Raw genomic sequence first — 23,272 nt, forward strand, 5'->3', positions numbered from 1 at the left:
GAGGAAAGGAGTCAGGAGTTGGTACAGTTCTAATTTTACTGGAACCATTAACCACTATAGAATAAACAGGGAAATATCTGCAGTGAAATAGCAGGTAGACGTTTGTCTTTTATTCTATCATGTGATGTGAGCTCCGCTGACAAGGTCAGCATTTGTTGCCTTTGACAACTTGCTGGGCCGTTTCAGAGAGCAGTTAAGAGTCAGCCACATTGCTCTGGGTCTGTAACCACATGCAGGCCAGACCGGGTAAGTATGGCTGATTTCCATCACAAAGTAATTACCGAGCCAAATGGGTTTTCACAGCAATCGATGATAGTCTCATGGCTCCATGACAGAGACTAGCTTTCAATTGCGGACCTTTGCTCATTAATTGAATTTAAGTTCCAGCAGCTGTCATGCTGGGATTTGAACCCCTGTCACCAGGCCATTGTGTTGGACCTCTGGATTACTATCCCAGTAATATTATCGCTACGCAACTGCCTCCCCAATGGACGTGTACAGTATCTGCCCCCAATATCAATACCTAGCCTGTAACTCTGAGCGTGGTATCGAATCAGAGACTTAAAGTTCACGTTTTAACTGGGAAAAGGCAGTAACAGAGTGAAACGGGATTGTTTTCGTCCCTGAATCCAGTGTCCACTGTAGACAGTTCAGTTACATTTACAATAGAAATGCCAGGAGTGAACAAGGTCAATACAACAATAGGGAAAATGTAAATGATGCCACTCATAATTGTCGCATGCGTTCAGTATGAGGACAGATTTCAGGTTTATTCCCGAGAGAGGACTTACTGAGAAAATGTCATTGACATTGGAATGATTGTGTTTTATCCACCACATTATTTACCAGTGTCAAAGCTGCTGATGTAATGTGTTTGTTCAGGTGAGTGTAACTAATAGCAATGATCAGGGGTATAACCGTGTCAGTGGAGACTTATCCCCTGTATAAATCAGGACCCACTAGAATGGATCAGCTCAGAGTGTCTGCTGGAGCTGTGGATTCCAGGCTAACAGAACTCAGCTTCTCTCAGAAATGGGATATCCAGTAATGTATCAGATAGAACGCATTTATTATCCTGTACTTGCAGCAATTGGAGTTCCTGGTAAGTCTGTATCTCAGCTGTTAATGGTGTAAATCGATATTAGTTGCACTGCTGTGCTCGGTATTATTTCTCACTGTGTGTTTTACACAACCGCCTGTACTTGTCCAGCAGGTTACTGATGGAATCTTCTCATTGTCTTCTCTTTCAGTCTGACTGGAGCTGTATGATGTCTTTAATGACATTGGTTTAACTAACCCTGGCATTGTTGCTGCATTATTCTGTGAATTGAATGCCGTTGAATGTGATGTCTTTGTTAGGATCAAGAAGCAGACCATCAGGAGATTTTAACAGTTTCATGATGTGGATCTAACCAGTCCTGGAATTTTTTTGGGATGTGTTTTGCGATGCTTGATAATGAGATATCTCACGGTCTCAGTGTTACAATGTCCTCCATCCCTATTAATATGGAGCAATGTAACAGAGATTTCAATATATTTATTGGTTATCACTGTTATAAAATATTATTTCATTCTGTGTGTGTCTGACGCTGCTTCAGAAGTCTGGTTACCGAACTGAGTTTGCTGCTGACTCTTTCACATCTCCTTCTCTGCTTCACTGCGGACCCTTCACTGTCACTGGACTACATTGTAAAACTGAAAGTATTGATGTGATCTTTTATTGGTTTACACTCTATCAGTTGGAATCCAGAGTCTTTCCATTTATCTGTAGATTATCAGCTGCAGCGCTGATGTCGGTGTTTTATTAATTAAACAATCCCACATTCTAACAGTGTACTTTATAATTCCAGGAGAAGGAATTTCAATGATTGTGAGGTTTGTCTGGAAGAAACTTTCGATCCTGTTTATTCCATGTATTGTTGATGAAGTGAAGAGTGTGGGTGAGCAGGTGGAGACTTGGGTGACCTGTAGACACTTTAAATTATTCACAGAGGTTTCACCATTAAATGAACTGACTCTGAGAATAGAATCATTGAACACAGGGCTGGGGAGCGGAACACAGGCACAGAATGTTAGGAATAAATTGTATGTGAAAAGCGGCTTTAAGGAACAGTTTGCAGGGTGTGAGCACATCGGAGAGATAGGGAGGGCGACTGAGAGAAGGAAGGAGAAAAGAAGCAGGGAGAACGAAACCGAGGGAAAGTGATAAGCAGAAGGAAAGAGAAAGAGAAAGAAGCAGCAGTGTGTTAATTTTACTGTTGGACTTGATCCTCAGTGTTTATTTCTGTCAGATATTTATTTTGTTTTGCAAAAAGTTCCGATTCCTTACTTACTGACTGAATAAACAGAATAGAATCAGTTCTTCACTGATGGTAATTCATTATTTAAATACTACACTTTAAAAACTCTGTGACTGCTGAATTCAATAAAGAACGAGGCCGATATCAGAAATATATTTAAATTTATATTTAATTGCCTGTACAAGTTAAATATATTTACTATATTGGACAACCAATGAACTGTTCTCCAACACCAATAACCGCAGGTATTACTGTTTAAATGTATTAATTGAGTTGTGCTACTGAGATCTCTAGCTGACATTTCCTCTAACACTCTACTGCAGTCTCTCCGTATGAATCTCAGCCTCTCCTCTCAATGTATTGAATCCTCTGTCTCCTCATCCATTGCTTCATTTTATCCATTTTCCCAAACCATCTGCTCCTGTCTCCCCTCCATCTCCAACATGTTCTTTTCCTTCTCTCCCTCCCAATCTCACTCACTGTCTCATCCTCCAGTTGCCTCTTCGAAATAAATCCCAGGCCAACTCACCGCAGCAGCTCTCAGTCTTTTCCCATGTTGTACCAGCCTCTGGCGGCTCTCTGAACCCACAGCAACAAACCATCGGCACCTTCCACTCTCCCCAAACCTGGAGACAAATTCCCATTTAACCCATTGGATTCCATCTCTGTAAAACACCTTCTCATTTCCCCAATGTCACTGCATTCTCACTCAGTACTTCCAGTGGATCCAGTGTTGACTTTATTCACTTTCTGTTTCAATTTCCCAATTCATTCTTAATAATTGTGTTTTAAACATTTCACTGTGACAAAACACTGCCCAGGTCAGTGAATCAGTTTTTACTGTTCGATGCAGCAACAAAGCTGGAAATTTCAGCCCAGATCCTGTCAGACTGCTGCTTTGTCTCCAGGTCTGATCAGTAATTTCTCTGCTTCCTTTTCTCTCTCTTCCAGTTAACTTGGTGGCGATTGTGGTCTTGTCCCGAGGAAAGTGCGGACTCTCCAAATGTATCACTGTCTACCTGGTGGGAATGGCAGTGTCTGATCTCCTGGTCGTTATCACTGATCCCATATTGAGTTGGATTGTTTTAATTTATATCCAGGATTCATTCCTGAGAATTACCCCCGTGTGTACTATCATTATCGTTCTGCTTTCTGCAGCCACTGTTGTTTCTGTCTGGCTCACAGTCGCTTTCAGCTTTGATCGATTTGTGGCCATTTGTTGTGAGAAGCTAAAAACAAAATATTGCACCAAGAAAACAGCGGCTGTGGTTGTAGGAACAGTGAGTGCTCTGGGCTGTTTAGAGTCTCTCACCTGGTACTTTATCTATAAACCAAAGTACATTATTGATAATGTTCCCATGGGTTGTACCATTAAGCCCAGCTTCTTTACTTCCCCCCTATGGGCCGCATTTGAATTGTTTCACTACATTTTAACTCCTTGTGTCCCGGTCTTTCTGATTTTTCTGCTCAATGTTCTGACGGTCAGACGTATTTTATTCTCCAGTAAAGTCCGCAAGGGATTCCGGGGCCACAGTAATGGAGAGAATCACAAAGACCCAGAGATGGATAATCGGAGAAAATCAATTATTTTACTCATCAGTATATCCGGCAGTTTTATACTGTTGTGGGTGAGCCGGATTGTGTATATCACTTATAGGCGAATGACACATATTCGGTATTTTTACTCCGACACTGACCCTGTCTTTATAACAGATCACACATCAAAGATGCTGCAGCTTCTCAGTTCCTGCACCAACACATGTATTTATGCTGTGACCCAGACTAAATTCCGACAGGAGCTGAAGAAGGCGGTGAAATACCCTCTCAATCTCAATGTTAAATTCGTGAAATCAGAGAAAGAACTGAAGGGTGTCAAACACTGGAACTAAATCACATTTCCACTGCAACGAGCCCGGAATTGAACTTAAATCTAATTCTGAGACTATATTTTATTGCTAATCAGACCTATTCTCCTGGGACCTGCTCTGCAGATGATTCATTAATTGTTTATCAAAAAGACAACCTGAAAAGCTCAGCTGGACTTGAACGAAGACCACTTGGAACCACAGTAAAACGGAGAAAGCAGCCAATCACAGTGATTAAGAAATGGAGAGAGAGGTCATCAACTGCAGCGAGACAGTGACACCAGCAGATGAGGATGGAGAGACAGGGCAGTGTATGCAGTGATACAGGGACACCAGCAGGTGGAGCTGGTGAGCTGGGACAGTAACTGCAGTGAGGCAGGAACCCCAGCAGATGGGGATGGTGAGCGGGTGGCAGTTTATGTAGTGACACAGGGACACAAGGAGATGGAGATGGTGAAAGGGGGCAGCAACTGCAGTGAGACAGGGTCGGAAACAGATGGAGATGGTGAGAGGGGGCAGTAGCTGCAGTGAGACAGGGTCACCAGCAGATGGAGATGGTGAGGGGCGACAGTAACTGCAATGTGACAGGGACACCAGTAGATGGAGATGGTGAGAGGGGCAGTAACTGCAGAGAAACAGGGCCACCAGCAGATGGAGATTTTGAGAGGGGTAGAAACAGCAGTCAGACAAAGATACGAGCAGATGGAGATGGTGAGAGGGGGCAAGTAGCTGCAGCGAGATAGGAACACCACCAGATGGAGATGGTGAGGGGGGGACCGAAGCTGCAGTGAGGCAGAAGCACCAGCAGATGGAGATGGCAAAGGGGGACATTAACTGCAGTGAGACAGAGACACCAGCAGATGGAGATGGTGAGGGGGGACAGTAACTGCCGTGAGAAAAGGACACCAGCAGTTGGAGATGGTGAGAGGAGGACAGTAACTGCAGTGAGGCAGGGACACCAGTAGATGGAGATGGTGCGAGGGAGGCAGTTTCTGTAGTGAGACAGGGTCACCAGCAGATGGAGATGGTGAGAGGGGACTGTAACTGCAGTGAGACAGGGATACCAGCTGATGGAGATGGTAAGAGGGGTAGGAACAGCAGTCAGACAAAGATACGAGCAGATGGAGATGGTAAGAGGGGGCAAAGTAGCTGCACTGAGATAGGAGCACCAGGAGATGGAGATAGTGAGAGGGGACAGAATCTGCAGTGAGGCAGGAGCACCAGCAGATGGAGATGGCAAAAGGGGACATTAACAGCAGTGAGACAGAGACACCAGCAGTTGGAGATGGTTAGGGGGGGGTCAGTAACTGCAGTGAGAAAAGGACACCAGCAGATGGAGATGGTTAGGGGGGTCAGTAACTGCACTGAGACAGGGACACAAGCAGATGGAGATCGTGAGAGGGAGGCAGTTTATGTAGTGACACAGGGTCACCAGTAGATGGAGATGGTGACAGAGGGCAATAACTGCATTGAGACAGGGTCATTAGCAGATGGAGATGGTGAGAGGGGCAGTAACCAGAGAAACAGGGACACGAGCAAATGGAGATGGTGAGAGGGAGCAGTAACTGTAGTGCGACAGAGATACCAGCAGATGGAGCTGGTGAGAGGGGCACAGTAACTGTTTGGAGACAGAGACACCAGCAGGTGGAGACGTTGAGAGGGGACGAGTAACTTCATTGAGACAGGGACACCAGCAGATGGAGATGGTGAGAGGGAGACAGTAACTGCAGGGAAACTGCTACACCAGCAGATGGAGATGGTGAATGGGACGGTAACTGCAATGAGACAGGGACACCACCAGTTCCACATTGTGAGGGGGAGCAGTAACTGCAGTCAGATCAGGACACCAGCAGATGGAGATGGTGAGAGCCGGACAGTAACTGCTGTGAGACAGGGATGCCAGCAAATGGAGATGGTGAGCGGGGGACAGTAACCAAAGGGAAACAGGGACAACCGCAGTTGGAGATGGTGAGAGGGTGACATTATTGAAGGGAAACAGGGACAACAGCAGATGGAGATGGTGAAAAGGGGACAGTAACTGCAGTGAGACAGGGACACGAGCAGATGGAGATGGTGAGAGTGGGGCAGTAACTGCAGTGAGATAGGCACACCAGCATATGGAGATGGTGAGAGCAGGACAGTAACTGTAGTGAGGCAGGGATGCCAGCAGATTGAGATGGTGAGAGAGGAACAGCAACTGCAGGGGAATAGGGACAACAGCAGATGGAGATGGTGAGAGGGACAGTAACTGCAGTGAGACAGGGACACCAGCAGATGGAGATGGTGAGAGGGGGACAGTAACTGCAGTGAGACAGGGACACCAGCAGATGGAGATGGTGAGAGGGCTTGTGTGATTCTGTGAGATAGCGAACGTTTGTCGCCTATTGTTAAATAAATGTATTCCATGCTTCAATTTCTGATGCATTAATATTTGTTTTAATGGATCAGACAGTTATTTTCTTTAGGTGTTGTGTTATTTCTTAGTTTCATGGTTAGTTTTATCAATGCAGGAAAATCACACCACACGTCTGTCCCTGATAATCACAGTGCATGTCCCCTTTCCACTTCCTATGTGTCGCTGCCATATGTGTGGCTTGTTTAGTGTTCAGAACAGGGTTTGTTCCAACCGTCCTTATTCCGAGGAGTCTCCCTTTTCTCCCTTACGGGAAATTCTGAAGTTTCCCAGGAAACCTGACTTACAGTTTTTTGCTCAATACCACCACAATGTTGGATTTGTCTGACTGATATTTCCACGAATACATTTCAACTGTACTCCAAATCCTTCATCCACAACTACAAATCATTACTTTCCTGCTTGTCATTAAAATGTAATTAGCCTTTTCATTCACCCGCTAGTATTATTAATGCTGTTACACAGCTTGGCGTGTTCCCTGAGCCGCAGTTTTACACTGGCATGTGTATGTATTGTTAATGTGGGTCATAAATTCAGAACAACACAACTTAGTCGCGTTTTGTGATGATTTGTAAGCCACAGTGCTTCTTTTCCAGCTCCCTGTTGATCTAACTGATTCTAACGTGTAAAAGGCAGCATCTCTGGTACTGGTACAAGTGTATTCAAAGCAGACCCTCTGTTCATGTTCAACTGCGTAGCCTTATCATGTTAATGTCAGTTTGCCTGATGTAAAGTGACCCTACAGCTTTGTATCTGCGGGCCTCATAATTGTTAGGGTTCAATTTTGCCAGAGTTTATTCCAAGAAATATTATTCCCAATCAGTAGTATAACGTGCAACATCTTCATCACTCGTTATCATGCAGACATAAGACTAAATGTAACACTTATTCTCAATTCAACACCAGTCCCCTTCTATTTAGATAGTTTACACCGAGTGCTATGATACCACAAGTACTGCATTTTCTTTCATCGTCTCTGGATGGCCAATGTCATGTTGGTTCCTCCCAAGTTATATATGATGTCCGACAAATCTTCCCTATCAGCCATCCAGACAAGCCCCATACGAAACATTATTATTAGCATCAATTCATTACCAATTGTTTAGTGCCCATCACCCCTTCCCACTCCCTCCATGAAATCACACAGCTTACTTGTTAGGGCCTCTGCTCAGGGATAGGAGCTAACAACCCCACTGCCTTGTGGGCGTCTCGAGAGAGACCAAGGCTAAGGGAGTAAACCCTAACAGAAAATCAAGAGTGGAACCCCACAAGTGGTCATGTGTCACCTTTGCATTTTTCCGGCAGTTTCTGCAGCCATACCGGTGCCAAACGTCGTGCTCTGCACTCCTTTGGACCCCACCAGGAAGGGGGTTTTGACGCTTGGGAAACTCACAACCTCCATACATTCGCCCAGACATGCGCCATGGAGAGGTCACTCTATAGTCGCCTCACAGCGACCAAAACAACACAGAAGGCAGCAGTTACGGGTTTTTGGTCCAGCTCAATTGGCATAGAGATTGGGCGCCACGGGTTGCCTTTGAGGGTGGGAGAGTTCATCGCATCTCACTGGACAGCTACCGCCCGCCTCAAACCGGGCAACCCCAGGTCAGTACGGCTCTGTCCCTCCACAGTCCACCTGCTTCAATGGGTGCTTGGAGATCAAGGTCATTGCCCGACAAGAAGACTGTAACACCGCACCAAACAGCACGATAAAAAAGGAAAGAAGGTACCAGCCCTTCGTTTTGCAAGCTGGAACGTCAGAACTATGTGTCCTGGCCTGTCGGAAGACCTTACACAAATCAACGATTCTCGGAAGACCGCCATCATTAACAACGAGCTCAGGAGACTCAATGTGGACATTGCAGCACTTCAGGAGACACGTCTCCCTGGGAGCGGATCTCTAAGAGAGCAAGACTACACCTTCTTCTGGCAGTGTAGGGATCCGGAAGAATCAAGACAGCATGGAGTGGGCTTCGCCATTAGAAACTCTTTGCTCAGCATGACAGAGCCAACTTCAAATGGCTCGGAACGGTTGTGGAGGGAGTGAATGTTTGTGGATGGGGTGGCAATCAAGCAGGCTGTTTTGAACTGGATGGTGTCGAGCTTCTTGAGTGTTGTTGGAGCTGCACCCATCCAGGCAAGTGGAGAGTATTCCATCGCACTCCTGACTTGTGCCTTGAAGATGGTTGGCATGCTTTCGGGAGATGAGTTACTCGCCGCAGGATTCCTTGCCTCTGACCTGCTCTTGTAGCCACGGTATTTATATGGCTACTCCAGTTCAGTTTCTGGTCAATGGTAGCCGCAAGGATGTTGATAGTGGGGGATTCAGTGATGGTAATGCCAATGAATAACAAGGGGAGATGGTTAGATTATTTCTTGTTGGAGATGGTCATTGCCTGGCACTTGTGTGGTGCGAATGTTACTTGCCACTTATCAGCCTAAGCCTGGATATTGTCCAGGTCTTTCTGCATTGTTGGTCCCAGGAATCTACCCTGAGGAACCTCTGCGGTGATCTCCTGGAGCTCAGATGATTGACCTCCAACAACCACAACCATATTCCTTTGGATTCTGTATGACTCCAACCAGTGGAGATTTTCCCCCCTGATTCCCATTGACCTCATTTTTGCTAAGGCTCCTTGACGCTCCACTCGGTCAAATGCTGCCTTGATGTCAAGGGCAGTCACTTTCACCTCAACACTTCAGTTCAGCTCTTTTGTCCACGTTTGGACCAAGGCTGTAATGAGGTCAGGAGCTGAGTGGCCCTGGCAGAACCCAAACCGAGCGTCTCTGGGCAGGTTATTGTTAAGCAATTGCTGTTTGATGGTACTGTTGATGACACCTTTTACAACTTTACCGATGATTGAGAGTTGACTGATGGGGCGGTAATTGGCTGAGTTGGATTTGTCCTGATTTTTGTGCACAGAACCTACCTATACAATGTTCCAAATTGCCGGGTTGATGCCAGTGTTGTAGCTGTACTGGAACAGCTTGGCTCGGTGTGCAGCAAGTTCTGGAGCACAGGTCTTCAGTACTATTGCCAGAATATTGTCAGGGTCCATAGCCTTTGCAGTATCCAGTGTCTTCAGTTGTTTCTTGATATCACACGGAGTGAACTGAATTGTCTGAAGTCTGGCATCTGTGATGCTGGGTACTTCAGGAGGTGACCGAGATGGATCATCAACTCGGAACTTCTGGCTGAAGATTGTTGCTAATGCTTCAGCCTTATATTTTGCACTGATGTGCTGGGCTCCCCCATCATTGAGGATGGGGATATTTGTGGAGCCACCTCCTCCTGTTAGTTGTTTAGTTGTCCGCCACCATTCACGGCTGGATGTGGCAGGACTGCAGAGCTTCGATCTGATCCGTTGGTTATAGGATTTCTTAGATCTGTCTATTGCATGCTGCTTACGCAGTCTGGCATGCAAGTAGCGTTCTGTTGCAGCTTCATCAGGCTGACACCTCATTTTGAGGTATGCCTGGTGCTGCTCCTGGCATTCCCTCCTGCACTCTTCATTGAACCAGGGTTGGTCTCCTGACTTGATGGTAACAGTAGAGTGCGGGATATGCTGGTCAATGAGGTTATAGATTGTGGTTGAGTGCAATTCTGCTGCTGATGATGGCGCACAGCGCCTCCTGGATGCCCAGTTTTGCATGCGAGATTTGTTTGAAATCTATCCCATTCAGCACGGTGATAGTGCCACACAACATGATGGACAGTATCCTCAATGTGAAGGCGGGGCTTCATCTCCACAAGAACTGTGCAGTGGTCACTCCTAACAATACTGTCATGAACAGATGCATCTGCAGCAGGCAGATTGTTGAGTACATGGGCAAGTTTGTTTTCCCTCTTGTTGGTTTCGTCACCACCTGCCGCAGACCCAGTCTAGCAGCTATGTCCTTTAGGATTCTCCCAGCTCGGTCAGTAGTGGTGCTACCGAGCCACTCTTGGTGATGGACATTGAAGACCCCCACCCAGAGTACATTCTCTGCCCTTGCCACACTCAGTGTTTCCTCCAAGTGTTGTTCATCAGCTAAGAGAACGTGGTAGATGGTAACCATGAGGAAGTTTCCTTTCCCATGTTTGACATGATGCCATGAGACTCATGGGGTCCAGAGTCGATATTGAGGACTCCGAGGAGAACTCCCTCCCGACTGTACACCACTGTGCCGCCGCCTCTGCTGCGTCTGTCCTGCCAGTGGGATAGGACCACCCGGGGATAGTGATTGCAGTGTCTGGGACATTGTCTGTAAGGTATGATTCCATGAGTATGACTATGTCAGGCTGTTGTTTGACTACTCTGTGGGACAGCTCTCCCAACTTTGGCACAAGCCCCCAGATGTTAGTAAGGAGAACTCTGCTGGGTCGACAGGGCTAGGTTTGCCATTGTCATTTCCGGAACCTAAGTCGAAGCCAGGTGGTCCGTCCAGATTCATTCCTTATTTATTGACTACGTAGTGGTTAGATACAACTGAGTGGCTTGCTAGGCCATTTCAGAGGACATGTAAAAATCGACCACATTGCTATGGATTTGGAGTCATCTGTTGGCCAGACCAGCTAAGGCCAGCAGATTTCCTTCCTGGAAGGGCCTTAATGAATCAGATCTGTTTTTACGGTTGACAATGATTTCATGACCATCATTTCAATTCCAAATTTTTTTATTAATTGAATTCAAATTCCACCTTCTGTTGTGGTGGGATTCGAACCCATGGCCCCAAAGCAATACCCTGACTCACTCGTTCAGTGATGATACCAGCCACCGCCAGCCGTAAAGCATTCCACAATGCAAGGCTGACAAATTTAACACACGTCTCCTTTTTGAGTCACGCTGCTCTGTTCGGATTCTCTGAGGGATTACTGATGCTTACCCTGCACATGAGCAGTCGTCCTAATCCCGTGTACCTGTCCTGCTTCCAAACCCGGCATCCACTTACAAGAAGGCAATTCACACAGGAGCGTCTCAGTGACTGAGGCAGGTGAGTCTTGAGTCTGAGTCGGCACAGTGTGTAACCCGGCTTAATCCGATACACCAGGGACAGTTTAAATGGAGCTTTACTCTGTACATAACCGGTGTTGTACCTTCTCTGAGAGTATTCGATGGGACAGGGTAGACATGGAGAAGTTACTTCAATTGCAAATCCAAGTGTTCTTTAAATGTGATGAGGTTTTCTGTCTCTGCCACCCTTTTAGGCTGTGAGTTCCAGTCCCTCATCAGCCGCTGGCTGAAAAACAAAATAGTCTGGGACAGGGTAGATGTGGAGAAATAATTCCTTGAAGTACGTATCGAACCAGAGCACTATATCTCTCTCTGCCACTGCCTATTCTCTCTCTGTCTCTCTCTCTCTATATCTATCTATCGCTCCCCCTCTCTGTCTGACTCTCCCCCTCTCTCCCTCCATCTGTCCCCCTCTCTCTCACTGTTTGCATCTCCTTCTGTCTCTCCCTCTCTCCCTATCTGCCCCCTCTCTCTGTGTCTTTCTCAGTCTCTCTCTCTCTCTATGTCTCTCCCTCTTACTCCGTCTGTCTGTATTTCACTTTCTCCACCTCTGGCGATGGCTTTGTCTGTCTCCCTCTCACAGCATCTCTCCCTCTCTCTTTTCGTCTCTCTCTCCCTTCCTCTGTCCTTGGACAGCAATGTTTTCAGCCATTTCATGGTTATTTTCGAACCTGTAATTCTTGCCCTTGCTGGGAATGTCACTGCAGTTTGAAAATATCAAAAGCAGATCCAATACTCACCCCTAAAGCACTCACACTAAAGCCCCAAATACTGGACTGAACATGGCATGGGGATTATAACTGAGGTTCTTCCCAGGTCTCCTCACACCCTGTCTCCCTTTTCCCCTGGTTGTAAAGTGTATCAGTTTTTAATTTTTTTTCAACGACATTATATGTAAAGTAAATATAAACAAGTGGCTCAACATCAATTGCCATATGAGGAATAGAGTTCTAAACCGATACCACACTTGGTGTGTTGATTTTTTTTCCATTCCGCTCCTGAAAGGTTTTTAGACTAGGTTTAGATTTATAAAATTAGTCCCCAAGTTATAGACTCCACAGCCAATGCGAATAGTTACTCTCTGCGTACCCGATCAGTTTCCCTTAGTATCTTGAAAACTTTAATCAAATCACCCCTTAACCTTCTAAATTCTAGGGATCAGAGTAAAGTTTCAGCGACACTGACCCACTAAACACTCCCAAGCCAAGAACAGTGTGGGGTTAGACACAGAGTCAATTTCCGTCTTCACTGTTGTATTAAACACTCCGAGGGAAGAGGCAGCATGGGGTGAGGTACAGGGTAAAGACAGGGCCTATTGCATTATAAACTGATAATGGGTCTTGTGCAGTACAGACTGAGACCGGGTGAAATGTGGCATAAGCAGAGACCTGGCCGAGTGTGACAAACTGAGAAGTTGCCTAGTGCAGTAATAATGGAGGCAGTTTCTGGTGTATTATGAACAGAGGCAGGATCTAGTGCAGTAATAACTGAAATAGATTATTGGTCTTAAATAGATTAAGACAATGGGGCTACTTGAATGGGGGATGAAGGGATGGAGAGTAATGTATCCAGTTAGCTGATAACACAAATTGAGGTGATACAGTAAGCTGTGAGGAGGACACAGAGAGTGTATGGAGTATGGAGTGTGGAGTGTGGACAGGTTCAGTGAGCGGGCAAGAAAGCGGCTGATGGAATATACTGTAGAGAAAAGTCAGGTATTCACTTAGGCTGAAAGAAAAAGGTCATTGACATTGAAATGATTGTGTTTTATCCACCACATTATTTACATCAGAGTCAAAGCTGTTGATGTAATGTGTTTGTTCAGGTGAGTTTAACGAATGACAGTGATCAGGGTTATAACCGTGTCAGTGGAGACTTATCCCCTGCATAAATCAGCACCCATTGGAATGGATCAGCTCAGAGTGCCTGCTGGAGCTGTTAGATCCAGGCTAACAGAAGTCTTTATTTTTCACAGAAATGGGATATCCAGTAATGATTCAGATCATATCCATTTATTATCCTGTACTTGCAGCAATTGGAGTTCCGGGTAAGCCAGTATCTCAGCTGTTAATGGTGTAAATCTATGTTACCTGTGCTGCTGTATTCGGTATTATTTCTCACTGCGTGTTTTACACAGCCAGTTGTTTCTTTCCCAGCAATATACTGATGGAATCTCCTCATTGTCCACTCTTTCAGTCTTGCAGGAGCTTCATTATGTCTTTGATAATATTGGTTTTAGTAACCTTGGCATTGTTACTGGATTATTCTGTGTACCGAATGTATTTGAATCAAGCGTCTCGGTTAGGATCAGGAATCAGACCATCAGGAGCTTTTCATAGTTTTATGATATGGAACTAACCGATCCTGGAATATGTCTATGAATTTTTTTCATTGATTGATAATGAGAGATCTCATGGTAACAATACTACAAGGGGTCAGCATAATGTCCTCCCTCCCTAATAACATGTTCAGTTTAACTGGGATTTCAATGAATTTATTGGTTATCACTGTTGTGAAATATTATTTCATTCTGTGTGTGTCTGATGCTGCTTCAGAGGTCTGGTTACTGAACCGAGTTTGCTGCTGACTCTTTCACATCTCCTTCTCTGCTTCACTGTGGAACCTTCACTGTCACTGGAATACATTGTAAAACAGAAAGTACTGATGTGATGTTTTATTGGTTTACACTCTATCAGCTTCAATCCATTTATCTGTAGATTATCAGCTGCAGCGCTGATGTTGCTGTTTAATGAATTAAACAAACCACATTGGAAGACTTAATTTATAATTCAAGGGAAGGAATTTCAATGGTTGTGAGGTTTGTCTGGAAGAAGCTTTCGATCCTATCTGCAGACACATTAAATTATTCACAGAGGTTTCACCATTGAACAAACCGACTCTGAGAATAGAATCATTGAACACGGGGCTGAAGAACAGAACACAGGCACAGAATATTAGGAATATATCGTATGTGAAAAGCAGCAATGGGGAAGAGTTGCAGGGTGTGAGTACTTCAGAGAGATAGAATTTAGAATTTAGAATTTAGAATATTACAGCGCAGTACAGGCCCTTCGGCCCTCGATGTTGCGCCGATCATCTGACCTACACTATTCCATTTACATCCATATGTCTATCCAATGACCACTTAAATGCCCTTAAAGTTGGCGAGTCTACTACTGTTGCAGGCAGGGCGTTCCACGCCCCTACTACTCTCTGCGTAAAGAAACTACCTCTGACATCTGTCCTATATCTTTCACCCCTCAACTTAAAGCTATGTCCCCTCGTGTTTGCCATCATCATCCGAGGAAAAAGACTCTCACTATCTACCCTATCTAACCCTCTGATTATCTTGTATGTCTCTATTAAGTCACCTCTCCTCCTCCTTCTCTCTAACGAAAACAACCCCAAGTCCCTCAGCCTTTCCTCGTAAGACCTTCCTTCCATACCAGGCAACATCCTAGTAAATCTCCTCTGCACCCTTTCCAAAGCTTCGACATCCTTCCTATAATGCGGTGACCAGAACTGCACGCAATACTCCAGGTGCGGCCTCACCAGAGTTTTGTACAGCTGCATCATGACCCCGTGGCTCTGAAACTCGATCCCCCTACTAGTAAAGGCTAACACACCATATGCCTTCTTAACAGCCCTATTAACCTGGGTAGCAACTTTCAGGGATTTATGTACCTGGATACCAAGATCTCTCTGCTCATCTACACTACCAAGAATCTTCCCATTAGCCCAGTACTCTGCATTGCTGTTACTCCTTCCAAAGTGAATCACCTCACACTTCTCCGCATTAAACTCCATTTGCCATCTCTCAGCCCAGCTCTGCAGCCTATCTATGTCCCTCTGTACCCTACAACACCCTTCGACACTATCCACAACTCCACCGACCTTCGTGTCATCCGCAAATTTACTAACCCACCCTTCTACACCCTCATCCAGGTAGGGCAACTGAGAGAAGGAAGGAGAAAAGGAGGAGGGAGCACGAAATCGATGGAAAGAGATAGTTAGAAGGAAAGAGAAAGAAGTAGAGGTGTGAATATTTCACGAACATAAAGTGCTGGAATATCCAGAACAATTAGTGAGAGTTGAAGTTGTCAGTTGTCAGATTGCGTTAATTTTACTGTTAGACTTGATCCTCTGTGTTTATTTCTCTCAGGTCCTCATTTTGTTTTGTAGAAAGTTCATATTCCTTACTCAATGACTGAATAAACAGAATAAAATCAGTTCTTCACTGATGTTAATTCATTATTTAAACACTGCACGTTAATATTTCTGTGACTGCTGAATTCAATAAAGAGCGAGGCCGGTATCAGAAATATATTAAAAATCATATTTAATCGAATGCACAAACGAAAACTGTATGGCATAACCAATGAACTGTTCCCCAACACTAATAACCACAGGTATTATTGTTTGAATGTACTCATTGAGTTGTGTTACTGGGATCTGTAGATTAGATTTCCTCTTGCACTCTGCTGCAGTCTTTCCCTGTGAATCTCAGCCTCTTCTCTCACTCGACTGAATTCTCTGTCTCCTCATCCATCATTTCAGTTTATCCACGTTCACAAACCATCTGCTCCTGTCTCCCCTCCAGCTCCAACATGTCCTTTTCCTTCTCTCTCTCCCAATATCACTCACATGCTTCACGTCCGGCTGCCTCTTCCAAATAATTCCAACCCTCAAACACACCGCAGCAGCTCTCAGACTTTTTCCATTTTGTACCAGCCCCTGTCGGCTCTCTGAACCCACAGCAACAAACCATCTGCATCTTCCACGATCCTCAAACCTTCCCGACCAATAGTCTGGAGAAAAATCCCCATTTAACCCATTGGATTCCATCTCTGTAAAACACTTTCTCACTTCCCCACCGGTACTGCATCCTCGCTCAGCACTTCCAGTATTTCCGATGCTGACTTTATTCATTTTTGTGTCACTTTCCCAATTCATTATGAATAATACTGTTTCAAACATTTCACTGTGGCAAAGCACTGCCTAGATCAGTGAATCAGTTTTCACTGTTCGATGCAGAAACAGAGCTGGAAATTTCAGCCCAGATCCTGTCAAACTGCTCCTTTGTCTCCAGGTCTGATCAGTAATTGCTCTGCTTCCTTTTCTCTCTCTTCCAGTTAACTTAATGGCGATTGTGATCCTGTCCCGAGGAAAGTGCTGTCTCTCCAAATGTATCACTGTCTACCTGGTGGGAATGGCAGTGTCTGATCTCCTGGTCGTTATCACTAGTCCCATATTGTTGTGGATTGTTTTAATTTATTTCCCAGATTCATTCCTGAGAATTACTCCCGTGTGTTGCCTCATTGTCTTTCTGTTTTCTGCAGCCACAAATGTTTCTGTCTGGCTCACAGTCACTTTCACCTTTGATCGATTTGTGGCAATTTGTTGTGAGAAACTGAAAACAAAATATTGCACCGAGAAAACGGCGGCTGTGGTTGCAGGAACAGTGAGTGTGCTGGGCTGTTTAGAGTCTGTCCACATTTACTTTCTATTTATACCAAAATATATTATTGACAATGTTCCCATGGGTTGTGCCTTTAAACCCAGCTTCTTTACTTCCCCCATATGGGCCGCATTTGAATTGTTTGACCTCATTTTAACCCCTTGTGTCCCGGTTTTCCTGATTTTTCTGCTCAATGTTCTGACGGTCAGACGTATTTTATTTGCCAGTAAAGCCCGCAGGGGATTCCGGGGCCACAGTAATGGAGAGAATCACAAGGACCCAGAGATGCAGTATCGGATAAAATCAATTATCTTACTCTTCAGTATATCCAGCACTTTTGTACTGTTATGGGTGACCCGGGTTATGTATGTCATTTATAGGCAAATTGCAGATATCCGGTATATTTCCTCTTACACTGCCTCTCACTTTATCGCAGATAACACATCACTAATGCTGCAGATTCTCAGTTCCTGTACCAACACGTGTATTTACGCTGTGACCCAGACTAAATTCAAAGAGGAGCTGAAGAACGTGGTGAAATACCCTCTCAATCTCATTGTTAAATTAGTGAAATCATCGAAAGAGCTGAAGGGTTTCAAACACTGGAACTAAATCAAATTTCATCTCCCATTCCCTGTAGTCCCATTCAGGACAGAAGGTACATTTTACTTTCACAGCACTGAGCCCTGAAATGATTTTAAAACTGATTCCTAGATTATATTTCATTGATAATCTGACCTATTGAGGTAGCACGAGCATTGCCCCCCTCACCATCTCCATCTGCTGGTGTCTCTGTCTCACTGCAGTTACTGCACACCTCACCACCTCCATCTGCTGGTGTCTCTGTCTCACTGGAGTTACTGTCCCCTCTAATAATCTCCATCTGCTGGGGTCACTCTCTAATTGCAGTTACAGCCCACTCTCACCATCCCCGTCTGCAAGTGTCCCTGTCTCATGGCAGTTTCTGTCTCCTTCTCACCATCTCCATCTGCTGATGTCCCCGTGTCACTGCAGTTACTGTCGCCTCTCACCATCGCCATTTGCTGGCATCCCTACATGACTGCAGTTACTGTCCCCCTCTCACAAGCTCCATCTCCTGGTGTCCCTCTCTCACTGCAGTTACTGTCAAAGGAACATCGGAAGATCGGAACAGGAGTAGGCCATTCAGCCCTTCAAGCCTGTCTCGCCATTCAATGAAGGCAAGGCTGATCCGCGGACTGACTCCATAAACCTGCCTTTGGCTCATATCCCTTTATGTCTTTGCTTCACAAAAATCTATCTATCTCAGATTTAAAATTAACAACTGTTCTAGATTCAGTTGCTGTTTGTGGGAGAGAGTTCCAAACCTCTACCATCCTTTGCATGAAGAAATGCTTCCTAACATCTCTCCTGAATGGTCTGGTCCTAATTTGTAGACGATGTCCCCTAGTTTTAGAATCTCCAACCAGTTGAAATAGTTTATCTTTATCTAGCCTGCCTTTTCCTGTTAATATCCTGAAGACATCGATCAGATCACCCCTTAACCTTCCAAATTCTCGAGAACACAGGCATAATTTGTGTAATCTCTCCTCTTAACTGAGCGCCTTAGTCCAGGTATCATTCTTGTAAACTTACCTTGCACTACCTCCAAGATCAATATATCCTTCCTAAGGTGTGGTGCCCAGAACTGCTCACAGTACTCCAAGTGGGGTCTAACCAGGGTTTTGTACAGCTGCAGCATAACTTCTGTGTCTTTATACTCCAATCCTCTAGATATAAAGGCTAGCATTCCATTAGCCTTTTAGATTATTTTCTGCACTTGCTAGTGGCATTTTAAAGATCTATGCACCTGAACCCCCCAATTCTCTTTGGACATCCACTGAACTTAACCTCTTCTCATTTAGAAAGTAACCTGTTCTATCCTTTTTTGGTCCAAAATGGTTAATCTCACATTTGCCTGCATTGAAATCCATCTGCCACAGTTTTGCCCACTTACTGGTCCGTCAATATCTCTTGACAGTTTTATGCTATCATCTAGACTGTCTACAATGCCGCCTAACTTTGTTTCATCAGCAAATGTTGATATATGACTTACTATGCCATCATCCAAGTCGTTAATGAATGATTCGAATAATTGAGGCCCCAACACAGATTCCTGCGGGACACCACTAGTCACATCCTACCAATGGAAGTACTTACCCATTATCTCCACTCTCTGTTGCCTACCACTCAACCAACTTCCTAATCATGTCAATAATTTGCCCTCAACTCCATAACCTTAGTTAACAGCCTCTTATGTGGGAATTTATCAACTGCCTTCTGAAAGTCCATATAAATAGCATCCAAAGACACTCTCCTGTCCACTACCTTAGTTACCTCTTGGAACAATTCAATGAGATTTGTCAGAATGACCTTCCCGTCATGAATCAATGCTGGCTGTCCCTGATTAACTGAATTTTATCTTGGTGTTCAGTCACCCTACCCTTGCTTATAGACTCCTGTAACTTGCCTGCCACAGGTGCCGGGCTAACTGGTCTGTAATTTCCTTTGTTCCCCCTTTCACCCTTCTTAAAAAGTGGAGTGACGTGTGCAAGTTTCCAATCCAGAGGGACCACTCCTGAATCTAGGGAACTCTGAAGGACTATGGTTAAGGCATCTACAATGGGCTCACCTACTTCCTGTCACACTCTCGGATGGAAACCGTCAGGGTCCTGGGATTTTTCACTCTGCTGTTCCGTTAATTCGTGCACAGTGGCGCAGTGGTTAGCACAAAAGCTTTACAGCGCTAGGAACCCGGGTTCGATTCTGGATGCTGCCTGTGTGGAGTTTGCAAGTTCTCTATCACAGTGTAGGTTTTTGTTGGATGATTCTGTTTCCTCCCATAGCCAAAGACTTGCAGGTTGATAAATAAACTGGCCATTAAAAAAAGACCGCAATTGTTGACAACGCGATCGGTAGGTGGCGCTGTTTTGGCACATGCGCAAATACAGCATGTGCCACGAAAACGTCACAGCTTGCGACTGCAGCAGCTGCCAGGACCAAAGATGGCGCTGCTCAAAGAATCACAGAGATGAAACCTGACAAACACGTGGCAGAATTCAATGGCCGGAGTGAGAGAGTGGAGCGGGCCGGGGACAGCAGCGCGGGGGCCGGGGACAGCAGCGCGGGGGCCGGGGAGAGCAGCGCGGGGACACCAGCGATGGCGGTGCCGGGGGGCGAGGAGGGAGAGGGAGAGGGATGGTGGGAGAAAGAGGGAGAGGGAGGGGGGAGAAAGAGGGAGGGAGGGGGGAGAAAGAGGGGGAGAAAGAGGGAGAGGGAGGGGGGAGAAGGAGGGAGAGGGAGGTGGGAGAAAGAGGCAGAGGGAGGGGGAGTAAGAGTGAGAGGGAGGGTGGAGAATGAGGGAGAGGGAGGGGGAAAGAGGGAGGGGGAGGGGGAAAGAGGGAGGGGGAGGGGGGAGAAAGAGGGAGGGGAGGGGGGAAGAAAGAGGGAGAGGGGGAGAAAGAGGGAGAGGGAGGGGGGAGAATGAGGGAGAGGGAGGGGGGAGAATGAGGGAGAGGGAGGGGGGAGAAACAGGGAGAGGGAGGGGGAGAATGAGGGAGAGGGAGGGGAGAGGGAGAGGGAGGTGTAGAAAGAGGGAGAGGGAGGGGGGAGAAAGAGGGAGAGGGTGGGGGGGAGAAAGAGGGAGAGGGAGCGGGCAGAAAGAGGGAGAGGGAGGGGGAGAAAGAGGGAGAGGGAGGGGGAGAAAGAGGGTGAGGGAGGGGGAGAAAGAGGGAGAGGGAGGGGGAAAGAGGGAGGAGGAGGGGGAGAAAGAGGGAGAGGGAGGGGGGAGAAAGAGGGAGAGGGAAGAGGGAGAGGGAGGGGGGAGAAAGAGGGAGAGGGAGGGGGAGAAAGAGGGAGGGGAGAAAGAGGGAGAGTTGAGAAAGAGGGAGAGGGAGGGGGGAAGAAAGAGGGAGAGGGGGACAAAGAGGGAGGGGGAGGGGAGATAGAGGGAGAGGGAGGGGGAGAAAGAGGGGGAGAGGGGGAGAAAGAGGGAGAGGGGGAGAAAGAGGGCGAGGGGGTGAGAAAGAGAGAGAGGGGAGGGGGAGAGAAAGGAGGGAGGGGGAGGGGGAGAGAAAGGAGGGAGGGGGAGGGGGAGAGAAAGAAGGGAGGGGGAGAGAAAGAGGGAGAGGGGGAGAGAAAGAGGAAGGGGGGAGAGGGGCAGAGAAAGAGGGAGAGGGGGAGAGAAAGAGGGGGAGGGGGAGAGAAAGGGGGGGAGAAAGAGGGAGAGGGAGGGGTAAGGAAGGGGGGAGGGAGAAAGCTGGGGGGAGAGGGAGGAAGGGGAGAGAGTGGGGGGGGAGCAGCGGAATGGAAGAGGAGTGCCTTTTTCTGTGCATGCGCCATAAACACAACATCAAAAGACTTACTGGCCAGTCCCTGGACTCGGTGACACCAAGGTCTTCGCACGCTCGCTCCCCGCGGCTCTCTACGGCCTCTCGCTTCCGGCCCTCTCCATTCAGCCGTTCCCTCCAGCTGCGGATGCCCAATCCAGTTGCTTTCTCCCCTACCCAGTTGCTTTCTCTACTTCTCCACAGTACTTCAGGCATTGCAACTGTTTGGTCCCTGCATTTTGCATGCTCCCTCTCCCCACCCCTCCCCGCTCTCCCCACCCCTCCCCCTCTTCACCCACCCCTCCCTCTACCACCCCACCATAGTTGAATATCTGAAGTGCAGTTGCAAATTCGGGGAAATAGCAAGCAAAACAAAACCTCAACAATTCTGTGTTTAATTATTGAAAAGTTTTATTTAGTTCATTAAGTATCAGAGGAACTGCTGTGCATGGATACATGAGTGTTGTGTCCAGCATTCCCGTTAGACAGACAGGCCGTGTCACTGCTATGCACAGCTAAACAAATTGTTCCTGGAGAGCCTTGTGGTGAATAAACGCTTGGCTCTCTATTCCACTACTGTATTGTCCATGTGAAGAAGGCAAAGTCACAAGAGTCTGAGCTCAGTCTATTCTTGGTGAATGTTCCCCAAGCGCATTCCAATGTGCATTCCCAATTCATCCATGAACGCAATGTTCCTTTCCACATCGTGATGAGCTCTGCAGCATGATCCAGTTGCCTTCGTATCTTGAATGCTGACCTTAAGTCTCAAGGATTGTTTTCTCGACGGCATGTTTTACATGAAAAGAAATAAAGCAAATCAGAGTCAGAGCTTGCCTCCCTGCATCCACTGAAATTACTGTTGTGCACACCTTTTTAAGTTCTGCAGTGAAGGTACCAATTGATAACGTCGCCAATGAAGCACTTATTACCCACCTCAGATGCAAGAATCAGCACATCCTTGCGTCCTCTCCCGCACTGCCTCCTTTGCTTGAATGCCGTCCATAAATGTCAAGGATTGTTTTCTCAAGGGCACGTTTTACATGAAAGAAAATAAGGAAAGAACATCAGTGTCAGAGCTTCCCTCCCTCCAATGAAATTACTGTTGAGCATGCTTTGTGTTCTGCGGTAAAGGCATGTACTGATAACACCGCCAATGAATCACTTAGTACCCACCTCAGCTGTAGGGGGCAGGATGATGTTACTGCCCCTATCTCGTGATGGTTCAATGCTGCTCTCAGGGAAAACATGAATGATGTGAGGGTGATGGAAAAGAAGCACATTTCTTTTGGGCTATGAACATAAAGCTGGCCATTTAGCCCAGCAGTTCCCTGCCAGTGGTTATGTTACTCGTGCGTCTTTCCATCCATTCCCATTTAATCCTGCCTACTACTATCACCAGTTGTGTTCACAGCAAGAGCATTCACATTTCTGCTACCACTGGACACGGCATGCTTGTTTCTTTTAGTGCTCAGTCTCTTCTTGCTGGATGTTCCCCAAGTGCTTGACCCCTTTGGACGCCCTCTCTGCTTGACAGGCAGCAACTGGCAATTGCGGAGTCTCACAATGCTCTGCATGGTTGTTTCAACGTCGGATGGGGAAACAGGTGGCTGTGTGTCCATGAGCACTGCCCTGACGGGTGTAGGAGCAGGTAACTGTGTGCCCATGAGCACTGCCCTGATGGGTGTAGGAGCAGGTAACTGTGTGCCCATGAGCACTGCCCTGATGGGTGTAGGAGCAGGTGACTGTGTAACTGAGCAGCAAGGAGAGGGTACCGCAGGTAGGGGAAGTGGAGATTTGAACAGGCAGGCATATGTATGGTCCATCAGATCATTAGGCCAGGGGATGAGACGCTCAGGATCCAGAGTTTGTGACACATGACTGATGTCCAGCACGCGG

The 23,272-nt window shown here is 46.4% G+C and overlaps 1 protein-coding gene across 1 annotated transcript; it reads left to right on the forward strand.

The window, feature by feature from the left end:
* The first annotated feature begins 1,032 nt into the window (after positions 1 to 1,032).
* Positions 1,033 to 4,189, forward strand: LOC137364568 (probable G-protein coupled receptor 139). Its single transcript, XM_068027689.1, has 2 exons — positions 1,033 to 1,102; positions 3,252 to 4,189. Exons 1-2 carry the CDS (start codon positions 1,033 to 1,035, stop codon positions 4,187 to 4,189), a joined length of 1,008 nt encoding a protein of 335 aa, XP_067883790.1.
* The last annotated feature ends 19,083 nt before the right edge of the window (positions 4,190 to 23,272 follow it).

This window comes from Heterodontus francisci, unplaced genomic scaffold (genome assembly GCF_036365525.1).
Source record: "Heterodontus francisci isolate sHetFra1 unplaced genomic scaffold, sHetFra1.hap1 HAP1_SCAFFOLD_174, whole genome shotgun sequence".
Classification (NCBI taxonomy): domain Eukaryota; kingdom Metazoa; phylum Chordata; class Chondrichthyes; order Heterodontiformes; family Heterodontidae; genus Heterodontus; species Heterodontus francisci.

What these genes read in the sequence shown, in the direction of transcription:
- LOC137364568 (XM_068027689.1), top strand. Translation starts at nt 1,033, where the DNA reads ATGGGATATCCAGTAATGTATCAGATAGAACGCATTTATTATCCTGTA. An exon ending in TGCAGCAATTGGAGTTCCTG is followed by an intron (nt 1,103 to 3,251) that starts GTAAGTCTGTAT and finishes TCTCTCTTCCAG; the next exon opens with TTAACTTGGTGGCGATTGTG.